This window comes from Triplophysa rosa, linkage group LG21 (genome assembly GCF_024868665.1).
Source record: "Triplophysa rosa linkage group LG21, Trosa_1v2, whole genome shotgun sequence".
Classification (NCBI taxonomy): Eukaryota; Metazoa; Chordata; class Actinopteri; order Cypriniformes; family Nemacheilidae; genus Triplophysa; species Triplophysa rosa.
In genome coordinates, this window is record NC_079910.1 from 13,045,032 (window position 1) to 13,058,159 (window position 13,128).

General features: G+C 39.2%; 1 protein-coding gene across 1 annotated transcript in view; it reads right to left on the reverse strand.

Annotated features, from left to right (window-relative positions):
• Positions 1-12,485, reverse strand: part of cables2b (Cdk5 and Abl enzyme substrate 2b) — a 24,357-nt gene extending 11,872 nt beyond the window's left edge. Inside the window, exons 1-2 of the mRNA XM_057363066.1 lie at positions 11,705-12,485; positions 68-160 (exon numbers count right to left, since the gene is read on the reverse strand). Coding sequence (XP_057219049.1) covers positions 68-160; positions 11,705-12,219 — 608 coding nt within the window. The 5' untranslated portion in view covers positions 12,220-12,485. The remainder of the gene's footprint in view (positions 1-67; positions 161-11,704) is intronic.
• Between the last annotated feature and the right edge of the window lie 643 nt (positions 12,486-13,128).

Below are 13,128 nucleotides of genomic sequence, written 5' to 3' on the forward strand. Positions count from 1 at the left end.
AGAGAGAGAGAGAGAGAGAGAGAGAGAGAGAGAGAGAGAGAGAGAGAGAGAGAGAGTATAAACACACCTGCTGCCCCTGGTGTCATACTGCCTCATGTTCTTAATAAAGTGAACTTTCTTCATGGAGCGTGGACGAGGAGAACCAGACGGATTCCGACTCCTGAGAACAAAAGCAGAAAGACAGGAGATGGGTGACACATGTAATCTATCTGAACATTTAGCAGAAACTTACAGGCTCATATTTGGCTTCACTTAACCACTTTTAATGTAAATAAGCCAATGATTAAACACAAGACACAACCTGTAAAGATTACTGCATTAATGCTTCTGTGTGACTTTCGAGCAACATCAGTCGCTATAACATGGGGAAAACAGTCCAAATACCCTGAGATGTTGAGACCAAACATTTCAACACACACCATTACTTATCGATCTAAATGAGGACATTCCATTGTTTTTATACATACATTTAGTACATTTATACTGCTATTAATAAATTATAAAACACTCTAACTGCATTTTTTAAATTTGGAGAAAACTTCATTTACTATACTTTATAATGTTTTTTACAAATGAAGACGTTCCCAAAGGGAGGTTTTGCTCAGATTTGTTAAGAGTTACATTAACTGGACACACACACACAGATTTCAAGCTATAACTGGCAATGGATCTGATTTTTTAGAATAATTAAGTCACTTTGCATTCTCACCATGTCTAAATGCGTTTACCTTTGCTTTCACCTCTCTTGCATAAATGTACCTGAATCTCTGATTTATTCATTCATTTGTTTTGCATTTTGATTTCGCATGGAAAGCTTAATTGATGTGACAAATGATTGCCTGTTTCTCTTCTTCATGGGTGTGTGTCATTATGGCCAATGAAACAGACTGTGATCTGCTCTGTTTGGCACCTCCATTACAGCTCACTGCTGTTACATCAACTTAAAAATGATTTACTGTCGATTACATCATTTCGATTGTAAAATAAGTATTTGTGTTACAGGTTGTTGGAGGAAAAGGATGGAAAAATAACGCAGGAATGATGATGACGTCAGCGTAAATAGAAAAACGTTTCAGAGGCTAACAGCTTGATATACTGCAAGAGACAGTTTAATATTTTAGAGACTTGCTATATTAGAGACAAAACTATTTTTTGGAAAATAATACATTTACTGTAGTCACAATAAGTCTAATAGTTCATTTCAGGTTGTCTCGGCTATAGACGGTTTCATCGGATGCACGCGCCAGGCCCGAAGTTAACTTCCGTTCTGTGTTTGGTTATACAACAATTTAATTTATATGAATATTTTATTGTATGTTAACAAGGGATGTAATAATATTATCGATATCGTGTTATCGCAATACATTCATTAATTTGGCAATAGCAAAATTGTCTCAATATTATCGTGGTCACATGACTGTATGAAATGATAGGTCTTCCGGGCCTAACATAGAGAATGTTAGAAAATTAATAGATGTTACCTTTGTTAAGGTCCATTTGGTGAAAATATTTTATTTTATAAAAGGGTGTGGCAAGGTGGGCGTGGTTCAGCGAAGTCTGCAGCGGGAGAGAGAGTGAGGAGACGAGCGGTGAGTGAGTGGCGCTCGCACAAATAATGAACACCTGTGCCTTGTTCCAGTAACTGGCGTGGAGAGGCTTAAAAGCAGCAAGGCAGAGACATTCGGGGAGAGAGACCGGAGCTGACGGCTGGAGACGAGAGAGTTCGGGCGAGTGAGCAGAGGATTGTGAGCGGGAAGCTCTGACCAGAAAAGACTGTTCTTACCCTCAAGAGAGGGTGTTTTGATTTAAGCGCGTACAGCGCCTGTGCTATTTGTTAAGTAATAAAGTACGTAGTCGTCAGCTCTACCCTGATTCCAGCCTCTTCCTTCCGGTTCTTTTGAAGTCTTGTTACAAAGGGATTTTTAGGTCATTTGACCCATCTCATACTATAACTCATACCTCTAAGCAACAGTTATGATTAGAGGATAAAGAAAAGAGGATTCTTATGGCACGTTTCCAAGTCATCATTTGTCATTTAAATACCGCAATAAACATCGTTATTGCTATCGCCATGCTCTAACCACTGAGCTACAAGAAATATCTTCTTTTATGTTCGCGGAAGAAAGAAAGTCATAAAGGTTTGACATGACAAGAGGGTGAGTAAATGATGACAGAATTTTCCTTTTTGGGTGAATTATCTCTTTAAGTTTGGGCCAGATAACGTTTGTTTATGTTGTTGCTGCCGAAACGGTCTATAGAAGTTCAGCTTCTCTATAAAATCTGCTTTCCCATTGTTTCCATTTTATTTTTGGGCTTACAACAGCAAATGAGGGTGACTCGTTGCAGGTTTGAATTTGCATCAGCCTGTGACTCAGACTTTGTTTGTCTATTGTTGTTTTTTTAAAAGTCATTAAAAATGTGACTTTTAAACAACCCAACTGTATGAGAACGCCAAGAGCTTTGCAATTCTTTGGAAAATATGGATTATTATGAAATGTAATATTAGGGGATCAAGAGTTGTATAAAAGCACCAAATCTTTAAACAGATTTCATTCTGGCAGAGAAATCTGCCCGTAGGTTTACGTGTGTTACTGCAGTTACATAATCTGGAGCCTCCGTGTGTGATTCCTTTAACCCTACATAAGAATCCCAGATTTCTGCCACATGCTTTGGTCACAAAACCAAGGGCGCGTCTACCTTCTGTTTGCTTTGAAAAGTATTACACAATCCTATGTGCCAGACAAACGCACATAAACAAACAACCCTCCATCTGCGCCGCCATTTGCGTGGTGACGCTCACTCCCCCATAATCTAAATTACTGTGTGCGGGCGAGCGAGGAAGCAAAGGAAATTTGAAGACTGCAACAGAACACAAATGAAACAAAAAAGCGCAATGAACTTTGAAGCACCTGCCAGCTTTGCTTAAAACCTCTCGTCTCTCGCTTGATCCCACCATTTCATTTTACTCTCCTCTTCTTTTCCCCCGTAAATCCCCAACTCCAGAAAATGAGATGAGACAGAACTGAGACATAAGCTTGGTGAGGTGAGACAGCAGTCAAACCTTGACATAAAAATATCTGGAGCTAGCAACAAAATGGACATTCTTTTCCTACAAATGAGTTTTTCTGAGTTACTGGTAACAGGGCTCCAGACAAAAAAATCAGTTAAGGAGCCATTGGATCCTATAGAGGGTATGCATTGACGTCACTTTCCCACGTGAACACGCCGGGACACGCTCCCTTGAGTGGTAAAACTAAGGCAAAATGGCTGCATTCAATAGGAGGAACAAAACCCGGGACTAAAACACGCTATTATTTGCTGAAACTACAAGCACCTTCTAAAGATCAGTGCATCTAATCTCCTGTTTCCAACAGTATTATATTTACTCTTCTATTTTGCCTAGACTCGGAGATCCACTATTGATATCTACTCTCATTTATCACGATGTGTGTGAATAAAGCTCACTAACCTTTACGTGCCTTCTGTCTGATGAGTCATTCCGTTACACTTTTTTTTTAAGAGCCACATAACATGAACTTACATTTTTAAGTCACATTCTTTTAGTTATCCTGTTGTGTGTAAATCTTCCCTCTCATAGGTTTTGCTCATATAAAGTTTTTTCAAGTTGTTTCCCTCATAAGCAGGGCCATACGGAATCTGCAGACTTTTTTTGTTAATTCCATCCTAAAATTTGGGAAAAACCTGCAGAAATCCACAGAATAGTTTTAAATGTGTTTTCATTTGTACACAAATATAAATGTGTTCAAATAGTCTTATAATGCTGCCTGTCTATGCATTAAAAGCAGATTTCTGCTTATTTAAAAAGAGGCAGAGAAGTGTTGTTGATTGATGCTGAGACAGATTAAACTCCGAATACACCAGACCAAATTACTCTGAATTAATTTGAAACCACAGAAAAGGTGCATGTCAAGACCATATTTATATGTAATACTGAGGTCTGGAAGTGCACCTTCCCTGAGACCTGCACAGCTCTCTCTCTCTTGCTGGCCTGGCGTATTTTTTTAAGTGTGGTGCTTCCGTTGGAAACCCTTTAAAATGAGTAAACTTGCATGGTCGCCAGTCGCAAATTAATATTTTGGGTCGCAAATGCGACCGTTTTAGGCGCAGTCTGGAGCCCTGGGTAAAGCTGTTGGTCTCTAAAAATGAGGAATCAGAATGAATAACTCGTGATGTTTTATATTTTATTTTATTTTAAGCATCTAGCTCAGCAAAGTACATCCCAAAAATGGAAACAGTTTTCTCTTTTGGATCAACAAAGCCGTGCTCAACAAGCCATTTCAAACCTCTCCACATGCAGTATCTCAACATGTGGGTTATTTATCTCATAATCATAATAACCAACGCAGTTGGGCCACAATGACGTCACAAAGCTTTGAATAAATGCCCTGCCGTAATCCTGCCCAGACTGGACATGCAGAGTATTAGAGAACTGAGAGAACATATGGCCTGATTCCATGCTCCCGATGGATGAAAGATTCAGACTAGGCTGGATTATCAGGGCTGAAGACTAAAAACACTGTTTTACAATCGAGAGAGGAAGTGGCTTAGAAGATGAGTGGGTGAAATGTCAAGCCTCAGTCAGTGGGCTCGCTGGTTACAGCTTGAGATGCCATCATGTTTATTTTCCATTTTCTAGCATTATTTTAACAGTGCTGTATATGTCTTTATGCTATCTGGGCTATGTTTTGGTCTCTTTAACGTAAAAAAAATCATCAGTTTGTTTAAGGCTGTGTTATCTGATATCGTATTGTTTATTTATTGTCCAGATCAGTGCTTTCTCTGTGCTTCTGGCTCAATGTCATGCTGCCTATCCATAAAGTGTGAATGCTGTAACCTTTTACAGTTTTTCTCAGTCGCTTTGGAGCATTTCTCGAATCATTCTTAAAATTAGCTAAATAATATGTGCATTTCTCAGAACAATTTGTACAAACTGCACAACATCATTGATTTCCTGCAAAAGCGTGTAACTTGTTCAAAATCCTTAGTTCATCTCTCAAAATTACATTTTTACATCAGTGAACATTGAACACGCAAGACCTTGTGTCATTGTTCGTGAACAAGACAGTCAAAATGTTTAGCCATGTTGTCAATATAACGGGTGCTTTATTTTTTATTTTTTTGAGTATTTTCAGATGTAAACTATGGCTTCAGTTCGTAATGACACTCACTGATAATGCACAAGACTGACTTATTTCACTTTCAATAGTACAAAGTTATACGTAACTGCATTTGCGACACTGATAGCAAAAGATTGAACAGGATTCACTTTACACTTGTTCTGTTGGTCTGTCAACAAATTACACATCAAGCTTGAAAAAAGTATCTGTGATGAAGAAAATGCAACATTATTTTACAGCACAATGGGAAAAATTGCAAAAAAAAGATCAACATAGGAGAGACCCCTCAGGCAGAACTGTATGCAGTGCAGTATGAGGAATCAAACTACATATTTTCTACTCCCCCTTTGACTTTGGGATGTCTTACTCTTGCAACGCAGCAGTAAAAGGCAACAATATCCGAAATGACCACATGCTTTTGTAAATCATCTTGAAACAGAGCCCTCTCCTCATCAGAGACGAGATCCTTGTGGAAAATCTCTGTACAGTGTGTGCGTGTTGTATGAATGAAGGATCTGAGTTTCTTACAGTGAAAGCAACCTGTGAGCAAAGTAAATCTAGTCACAGTTTGGATCAATAACCCATAAGTGTAGGAAAACTGAATATGCCTGACAGATTATGACAACTGGTCTAACCATTTTGCATTGAATGACTAAGACGATGAACAAATGACTAGATGTTTAGAGGGGTAAGACAATTGCACAGAGAACTATATATACTGTATATGATACAATAAGAAGCTACTTTTCTGATGCGCACAAGTGACAAGATGATGTGAAGGTTGAATAACTAGTGTTGAGAATTTCATTTCTGATCTGAGAAATGCTCCAAGCGACTGAGAAAAACTGTAATATGGGTGGCAAAGGAAACAGTGCATCTAAGATCATAAAAGCGCAGCTCCACATAAAGATCTGACTAAATCAATTCTATTTTTTGTTTAGTGTAAATTCTCCTTACGTAAATGAGATTTCTCTATGAGCAACTTTTAAAATTACACTAGATCTCTATAGATTTTAGATTTAGATTCAATTTATTGTCATTGCACATGTACAAGGCAACGAAATGTGACCTCTGCATTTAACCCATCCAGAGAGTAGTGAACACACGTACCCCCGGAGCAGTGGGCAGCTATCACTACAGCGCCCGGGGAGCAAGTATATAGCAGTGGTTATCAAACTTTTTTGTTGTAAGGCCTCCTTTGTGTAGAGTGCATTGCTTTGCGGCCTCCCAAATAAAGACTTATAATCTAAAACTTCAAATTTTAATTATACCAAAAACATATGCAGTTATACAATGCTAAAACATCAATTCGTTTGCTTGGTGGTCATATTTTTCTAACGTTTGACTGCACAAATTTTATGTTAAATTTCTATATTTCATAAAATCTGTGGCCCCCCTGGAACCATCTTGGGGTCCCCAGTTTGAGAACCACTGCTCCAAAGTATGTTCCTATTAAACGCTTTATAATTTACAGCTGTTGCTAAAGGAAGTGCTAAACGTGGTTACCCAGAAGTCAATTTCTGTTTAAAGTTGGCGTTCAGTTACACAACAGAAATGAAGTCAATGCGATAGCACAACGTGAGCCTGCAGTTACTGCTCACACGTGGGGGTCAATCATGTGTTTTCAATACCAGGGTTTGGGAGATCCTTTCTGTTGGCATGTGTGATGGATTATGTGTAATATCTCACCCTGTCATCACATCTGATGTATGTAGTAAATGTGGAGAACCGCCAAATGAGACTATTAGCATTGTTCACTTCAAATTCTGATTATTCTACAGGTGCTATTAACAGCAGAAGACATACACAAGGACAGTCTGCAAACAATTCAACTTCCCTAACAAGGCAACACAAATTACACGGTAACTTCTTCGCTTTCATTGTGATTTCCTGTAAAGATGCAGAAGCAAGAGCTTCTCGTAATTTAAAGGTGTCCTGAACTGGCTGTTTTTATTATTTTACTTATCTACTTGTCTACTTAAGACGTGTGGTTTTTACATTCGAAAACATCAAAATCAATAAGTAATAGGCTATTTTTGGTTTTGAGGCCGTCTTGACAAACGCTCTGTTTTAATGGGCGTGCCGCATTGAAGACTTGGAAGTAAACGCCCACTGCTATGATTGGATAGCAGTTTGCGTAGTAAACTTAGTTGGAGCCTTCTGTGAATTTGGTTAGACACGTAACGTTAGGTTACACATTATCAGGACATATCAAGTGATCTCTAACAACCCAATAGTGACGCATAGTACAAATATGTTTTACTCACTTAAGATTGCTGCGCCATTCCTGTCGGATCCAATATTGACTGCACAGCACTGCTTTTTAATTCTAGTCTCTCCACAAATCCAGCGCCTTGTTCACAAACGTACTTAAAAATAAACTTCAACCAAGCATTCCTAATATCAGAATCCGAAGGAAGTGACTGTGTTCTTCCACATCCAGGTGCTGCACAATGTTGCATGTTTGTTGCTTGGTCGCTCTAAATAAACACTTTAGCACATATGACACGGGGCTACCGCTCTCAAGAGCCCTTCTCTAAAGTGACAGGGTTGCCAGATCTTCACAGAAAAAATAAGCAAATAAAGACAAGACAAAAACAAACATTAAAATGCAAATTGTTTATATATTTTATAAGACCAAAAATTGTTAAAATCTGCGACAGACCATTTATTAAGACCTAAGTGCCGAAGCTTTTTGATCTAAGACCAAACAACAAGCATAAAAGTGCTTATTAATAACAAACATGGAAACACAGCAAAAGAGCGCTGTGTGATGTAGCCTTCCGAGCATAAACACAACACAGTGCATATCAACAGTTTAGTTAACTGACGGACAAAATGAATCTTTAGCCGAAAAATATGTCGCTATGGTTACCAGTTTGTCAATCATCACAAATGCAGGAGTGTGTACTATGTGTGGCTAAAGTCATTCGCGAACCAGTGGGCGGGGCTAGAGAAGTAGTTGTTGATATTTTTCTGTGGAGGCGGTGTTCAACCTATCTATGACAGGTGCATTCCAGGACCTGGCGTTCGCTGAGCCTGGTTTCAATAACAGTTGTAATTTCAGTAACAAGGGCATTTTCAGTTCTGACACTTACAGGATGTTCGCTTGAATACGATTCCCTCTTATATAACAAAAGCTCGGGTTAAAATTGAGGTCTTAATTTGCCCCTTTAAAGATTAACTTAATGAAATATTGGGATCAGGCCGTATTTACAGAATGAGGATGGGATAAAGTAGTAAACCAGTCATCCAACAACCAACTATTCATTAAGTCTTTCTTTTTTCTGATATAATATTTTTCTGATATTTTGGGGGTTTAATAAGCTGTTTTGTTATAATAGTTTTGAGTTTTCACAATACAAACCTGTTTGGAAAAAGACTGTCCAAAAATAAATTCAACCCCTTTCAAAAAACCTGCCTTTCGCCGTCTGATATCATCTCACAGTTTGTAAGTGTCTTGCATCATTCTCCTCATGCTAAAAATTGGTGTAGGTGTTTGTGCATAAATTACTGTATATCATTTAATTTAAGTACTCAAGGCACAGTAATAATTCGTGTTAAAGGTCCAGTGTGTGAATTTTAGCAGCATCTAGTGGTGAGTTCGCGAATTGTGACCAACGGCTTACTCCACCCCTCCCTTTATAAGCACTATGGTGGCTGACACAGAACAAAAATGTTGTCACGTTTTCGCTTTTTTGCTGAAGGAGATAACGTATTTACGAAATGCGCTCTAGAGCAGTTTGTCCATTTAGGGCTACTGAGAAACAACATGGTGAATTCCATGTAAGGGGACCTACGGTGTGTGTAGATAGTAATAGCTCATTCTAAGGTAATAAAAACATAACGCTTCATTAGGTAAGGTCTTTATACACCTCTGAAGACATTTCTGTCAATAGATCCTCCTAAATATCACATATAGCACCTTTAAACTACTGTAAACAGTTCAAGCCTCAAGCCTTTAAAACTTTTACAATACACAAGGTTGAGAGTTTCCCAAGCCCAGTCAACAAGCTCCTACTTGTTAGACAGTTCACAACATTTTGTTTTTGTTTTGTACATCTCTCATTGTGCTCGTGTTACCATTTGTTAATTGGCGAAGGAAAGGCGGTTATTAAAAATTACTTGAACTGGCACTTTACTATCTGACACTTACATGCTCCCACAACTACTGGCTAGCAGGCTGTTTCAAAGCAAGAGAAGTTTATGTAGATTCAAGTTGGATGAAACATCTGAAACAAGTAATAACAGGAATTTTTATTGCGCTATTTCAAGAACCCGTAACATTTAAATCAAACAAGTTCCTTGTATGTAGCCCTGGTTTATTCTCCAGTGAGGAGACAGCTCATTCCCTCAGGCCTGCAGAGACCCTTTGAAGGGTTGAGATATGACAGAATGTCTTCAGCTTTAATCTCCGCAGGTATTTTGTGCATCAAGCAGCACACACTGCCGGAAAATCCACTCCACCTTTATATACAACACAGAGTGACCTCAAAGCTCCAACCGATAAAGGAAAGCAAATGTCTGCAGTGACTGTCAGCTTGGCTTGAATGTACTTGTCAAAACCACACCCTTTATGAGGAAAAAGGGGGAAGCGTGTTGGGGTGGAGGGGATATAGTCAACGAAACTGAGACCTCCTATTGCTCAACAGTGCACAGAGATTATAAAGCTAAACACAACGTCATTCTTGTACTTGTGTGTATGACAGAGGACAAGCCTTTTCACTTCCTCATGTTAGATAGATAAACCAGCATACAGTGAAAATGCACAGATGGCCATTTTTAGGCAGTTTACACGGCTGTTAGGGTTAAGTCATCTAAATTCCTGGGTTTGGGAAAGGGTTTGTTCGGCCTGTGGTCTATGAGAATGAAACTAAGTCTTCTTCACATACTTTTGTGCCCCTTGAATGACATTTAAATTGTCAAACAGATCAAATCTATGTCTGTGGTTTGTCATTTCAGCTTCACTTTCTACAAGCTGTACTGTTTAGTCTGTAGCTGGAGGATACAGCATATTTTTTTTTAAATATTTTTAATACTGTTTTCAAAACAATGTATAAAGACTTTGGAAGAACATTTGAAAGAGGTGTGTTTCAGAACAGCTAGAACCAGAGCTGACACTTACAAATGAGTAATTCATTGTAAATAGGGGTGTATATTTAAAAAGCAAACAAATGACACATTGATTGTCGAGATAAGTGTTACCTTTTCAAAATTACATTTATAAACTTCCCTACTGTAGACACAACTGTAAATATACTTCAGCTTTAGTGACTCTCTGTTTTGAGTTCTTTGAAATGCCTTAAATAATGTGGGATGATGATAAGTGAAAATGAGGATGTTGGCAACATTTAAAAGGACAGTTCACACCAAAATGAAAATGCATTTACTTACCTTCTTGTCAAACCTGTATAATGTGTATAACTTTCGCAGGAAATATTTTGAAGAATGCTGGTAACCAAAAAATGCCTGTACCCATTTACTTCTATCGTATAGACACAAAACCAACGCAAGTCTAAAGGTGCCGTCCTTGTTCGGTTAGCAACATTCTTCAAAATATCTTTTTTGTTTTTCTTTGGAAGAATCATACAGGATTGAAATGACAAGAGGGTGAGTGAATGATAACAGACGTTTCATTTTTGGGTGAACTATCCCTTTAATGTCCCATGTAAACATCCTATACAAAACTTAACCATGGTTTAAGTAGAGTAATCAACGTTTTCTTTTCTTCGTATTTAAACAATTAAACAAACCACAAATTAACCATGGTCACACTAATAAAAACTAATGTTTGACCATGATATTTGCAGTAAAATTATGGTAATACAATAGTACACTCTAAAAGAATGCTGGGTTATTTTCAACCCAACATTGGGTCAAACCCAGCCATTGGGTTATAAATTATCCCAACATTACATTTGTTGGGTCAAACCGTCAAATATAACCATTTGATTTGAGTTCGTCCTTTTCTTACCCAACACTGGGTTGAAAAAACACCAGCATTATTTAGAGTGTAATGCATTATCTCATTCCTCTTTGCTATACAACAATGATGGTTAAAACCATGGTTCAATTATCACATCATTAGTAAATTGACTAACTGAACAGGTGCATCTCAAAATATATGCATATTGGGTCATATCTGTTACAAAGATCACTCGCCCTCGGTGTGTTCTCAACTAAAATAGTTCATAGAATTGTTAACACTTTATGTTATCATGGCAATATTTCATTATCAAAGCAACAAATATGTGTAAACATGAAGTTTTCTAGAAGATAGCAACAAATGAACTATAGCTAATCGTTATTACTCAGCCAACAAAGAGAAGAGATGGCAAAAGAAGATAGTTAAAACAGCCCAACTGCACCATGAGCACGCGAGAAAAGACCGTTTCTGGCCTGGGTGTAGTGACATTGAGCTGTCAAAGTTGACTGTGGCGTCTTTGATGCCCAATAATGCTGTCTAGGAAGGCAGCTCGCTAATATCAGGAGTTTACGCAAAGTTACGGAATGCATTAAACTGAGAGATCGCGAGTGACAGCGCAGAAACCTTGTAAACAACCCACCGTGGTCGAGACTCGAGCGAAGAGCCGCAGCTCTGCACTGACAGCAGCGTCGGTGACTTCCGCGGTCCGAGCGGAGTGGGCTGCAGGCTGCTGGGGGAGAGGAGATTCCCCTGCGAAGAGAACGACGAGCCTCTCTCCCTGTCCAGCAATACCTCAGCGCTCCCGGCTTTATAGAACCCAGAATCCGACGGCAGAACCAGAATGGGTGGGACGCTTAGCAGCCCGAGTTTGTGGGCTGAGAGGTTGGTAAAGGTCCCATCGCTGCTCGCAGCAACGGACAGTTCGCTCACAGCCGCGCCGAATTCAGCGCCCCGGAGTTCAGCATCACCGGGGGCCGCCGTGCAGCTCGCATTGCTCCGCACAGGCCGTCCGTCCAGTGATATATTAGTGAGGAATAAAAGCGCAGCTTGTCTTCTCCGAGAGTCTTTACTTTTCCGCAGATGCTCTCTGTGCAGTTTGCCCGCGCATGGGTTTAGTGTGCTCTGCGCACTGCACGCAGCAGCCGCCATTCTCATGTAAAGCACTCTTCTGACACTCCGATGCGTTTCTTTCTACCGCGGCGCTACTCTCTCTCGGACACGCCCAGTGCAACCTGATTGGCTCATTGTAGGGGCTTTGGTAAATAGACAGAGCGTGCGTGGATATGATTGGCTGTAGAGTCTTTATCGTGAAACGTTTGAAAAGAAAATGCACAGGCGCGCACAAGCTGCACACAGTACAAAATAACAGAGACAATTTAGATGCGACGTTTCTGTTTGTTATTACGTATATATACATAAATCAGCAGTCTTAAATGAAAGTTTTGATATAGGTTGCTGAAACCAACAGACAAAGCCTCTAAATAACATGGATTTGTGTAACTGAACTTTTGACATAAAACATGACATTTAACCTTACGAAAATGAATCATGGTTGTAGCCAAGTGTAGTAGGCATTTTGGTGCATTGATTAGGCTACTATTGGCAAAACCATCTTTTTACTACAGTAATTATTTTTATTTGTTTATTTTTGTTCCAACTGTAGTAAAACCATACTTTTTGGGTCTTAAATCGTGGTTAATTTTCTCGAGGGTAGTTAGCAATTGTCCTCCCGACAATTTTCTTGTGTGACAACTAGCCCCTGTCTCTTTATAAAGACATTGTAATAGTTAAACTATTGTGTTTTTATTATTAACAGTAGCCTACTTAAGCATCAATGATCATTGTTTGAGTAATACCATTATCTGGGTGTGAGAATAGGTTTATCACTCTCTCTCTCACCCTGTTCTTCTCTGCGGTCCTGCCCAGTCTTATTACATAACTGTCTTATTACATAGCCTGACATGTGCCTGTGCCATTTTGATAACCCTCAATAATGGGCACAGAGCCCATCCACACTCCACGGCTGGCACAGATAAGAGAGCAGGGAGGGGAAGGGCACTGCAT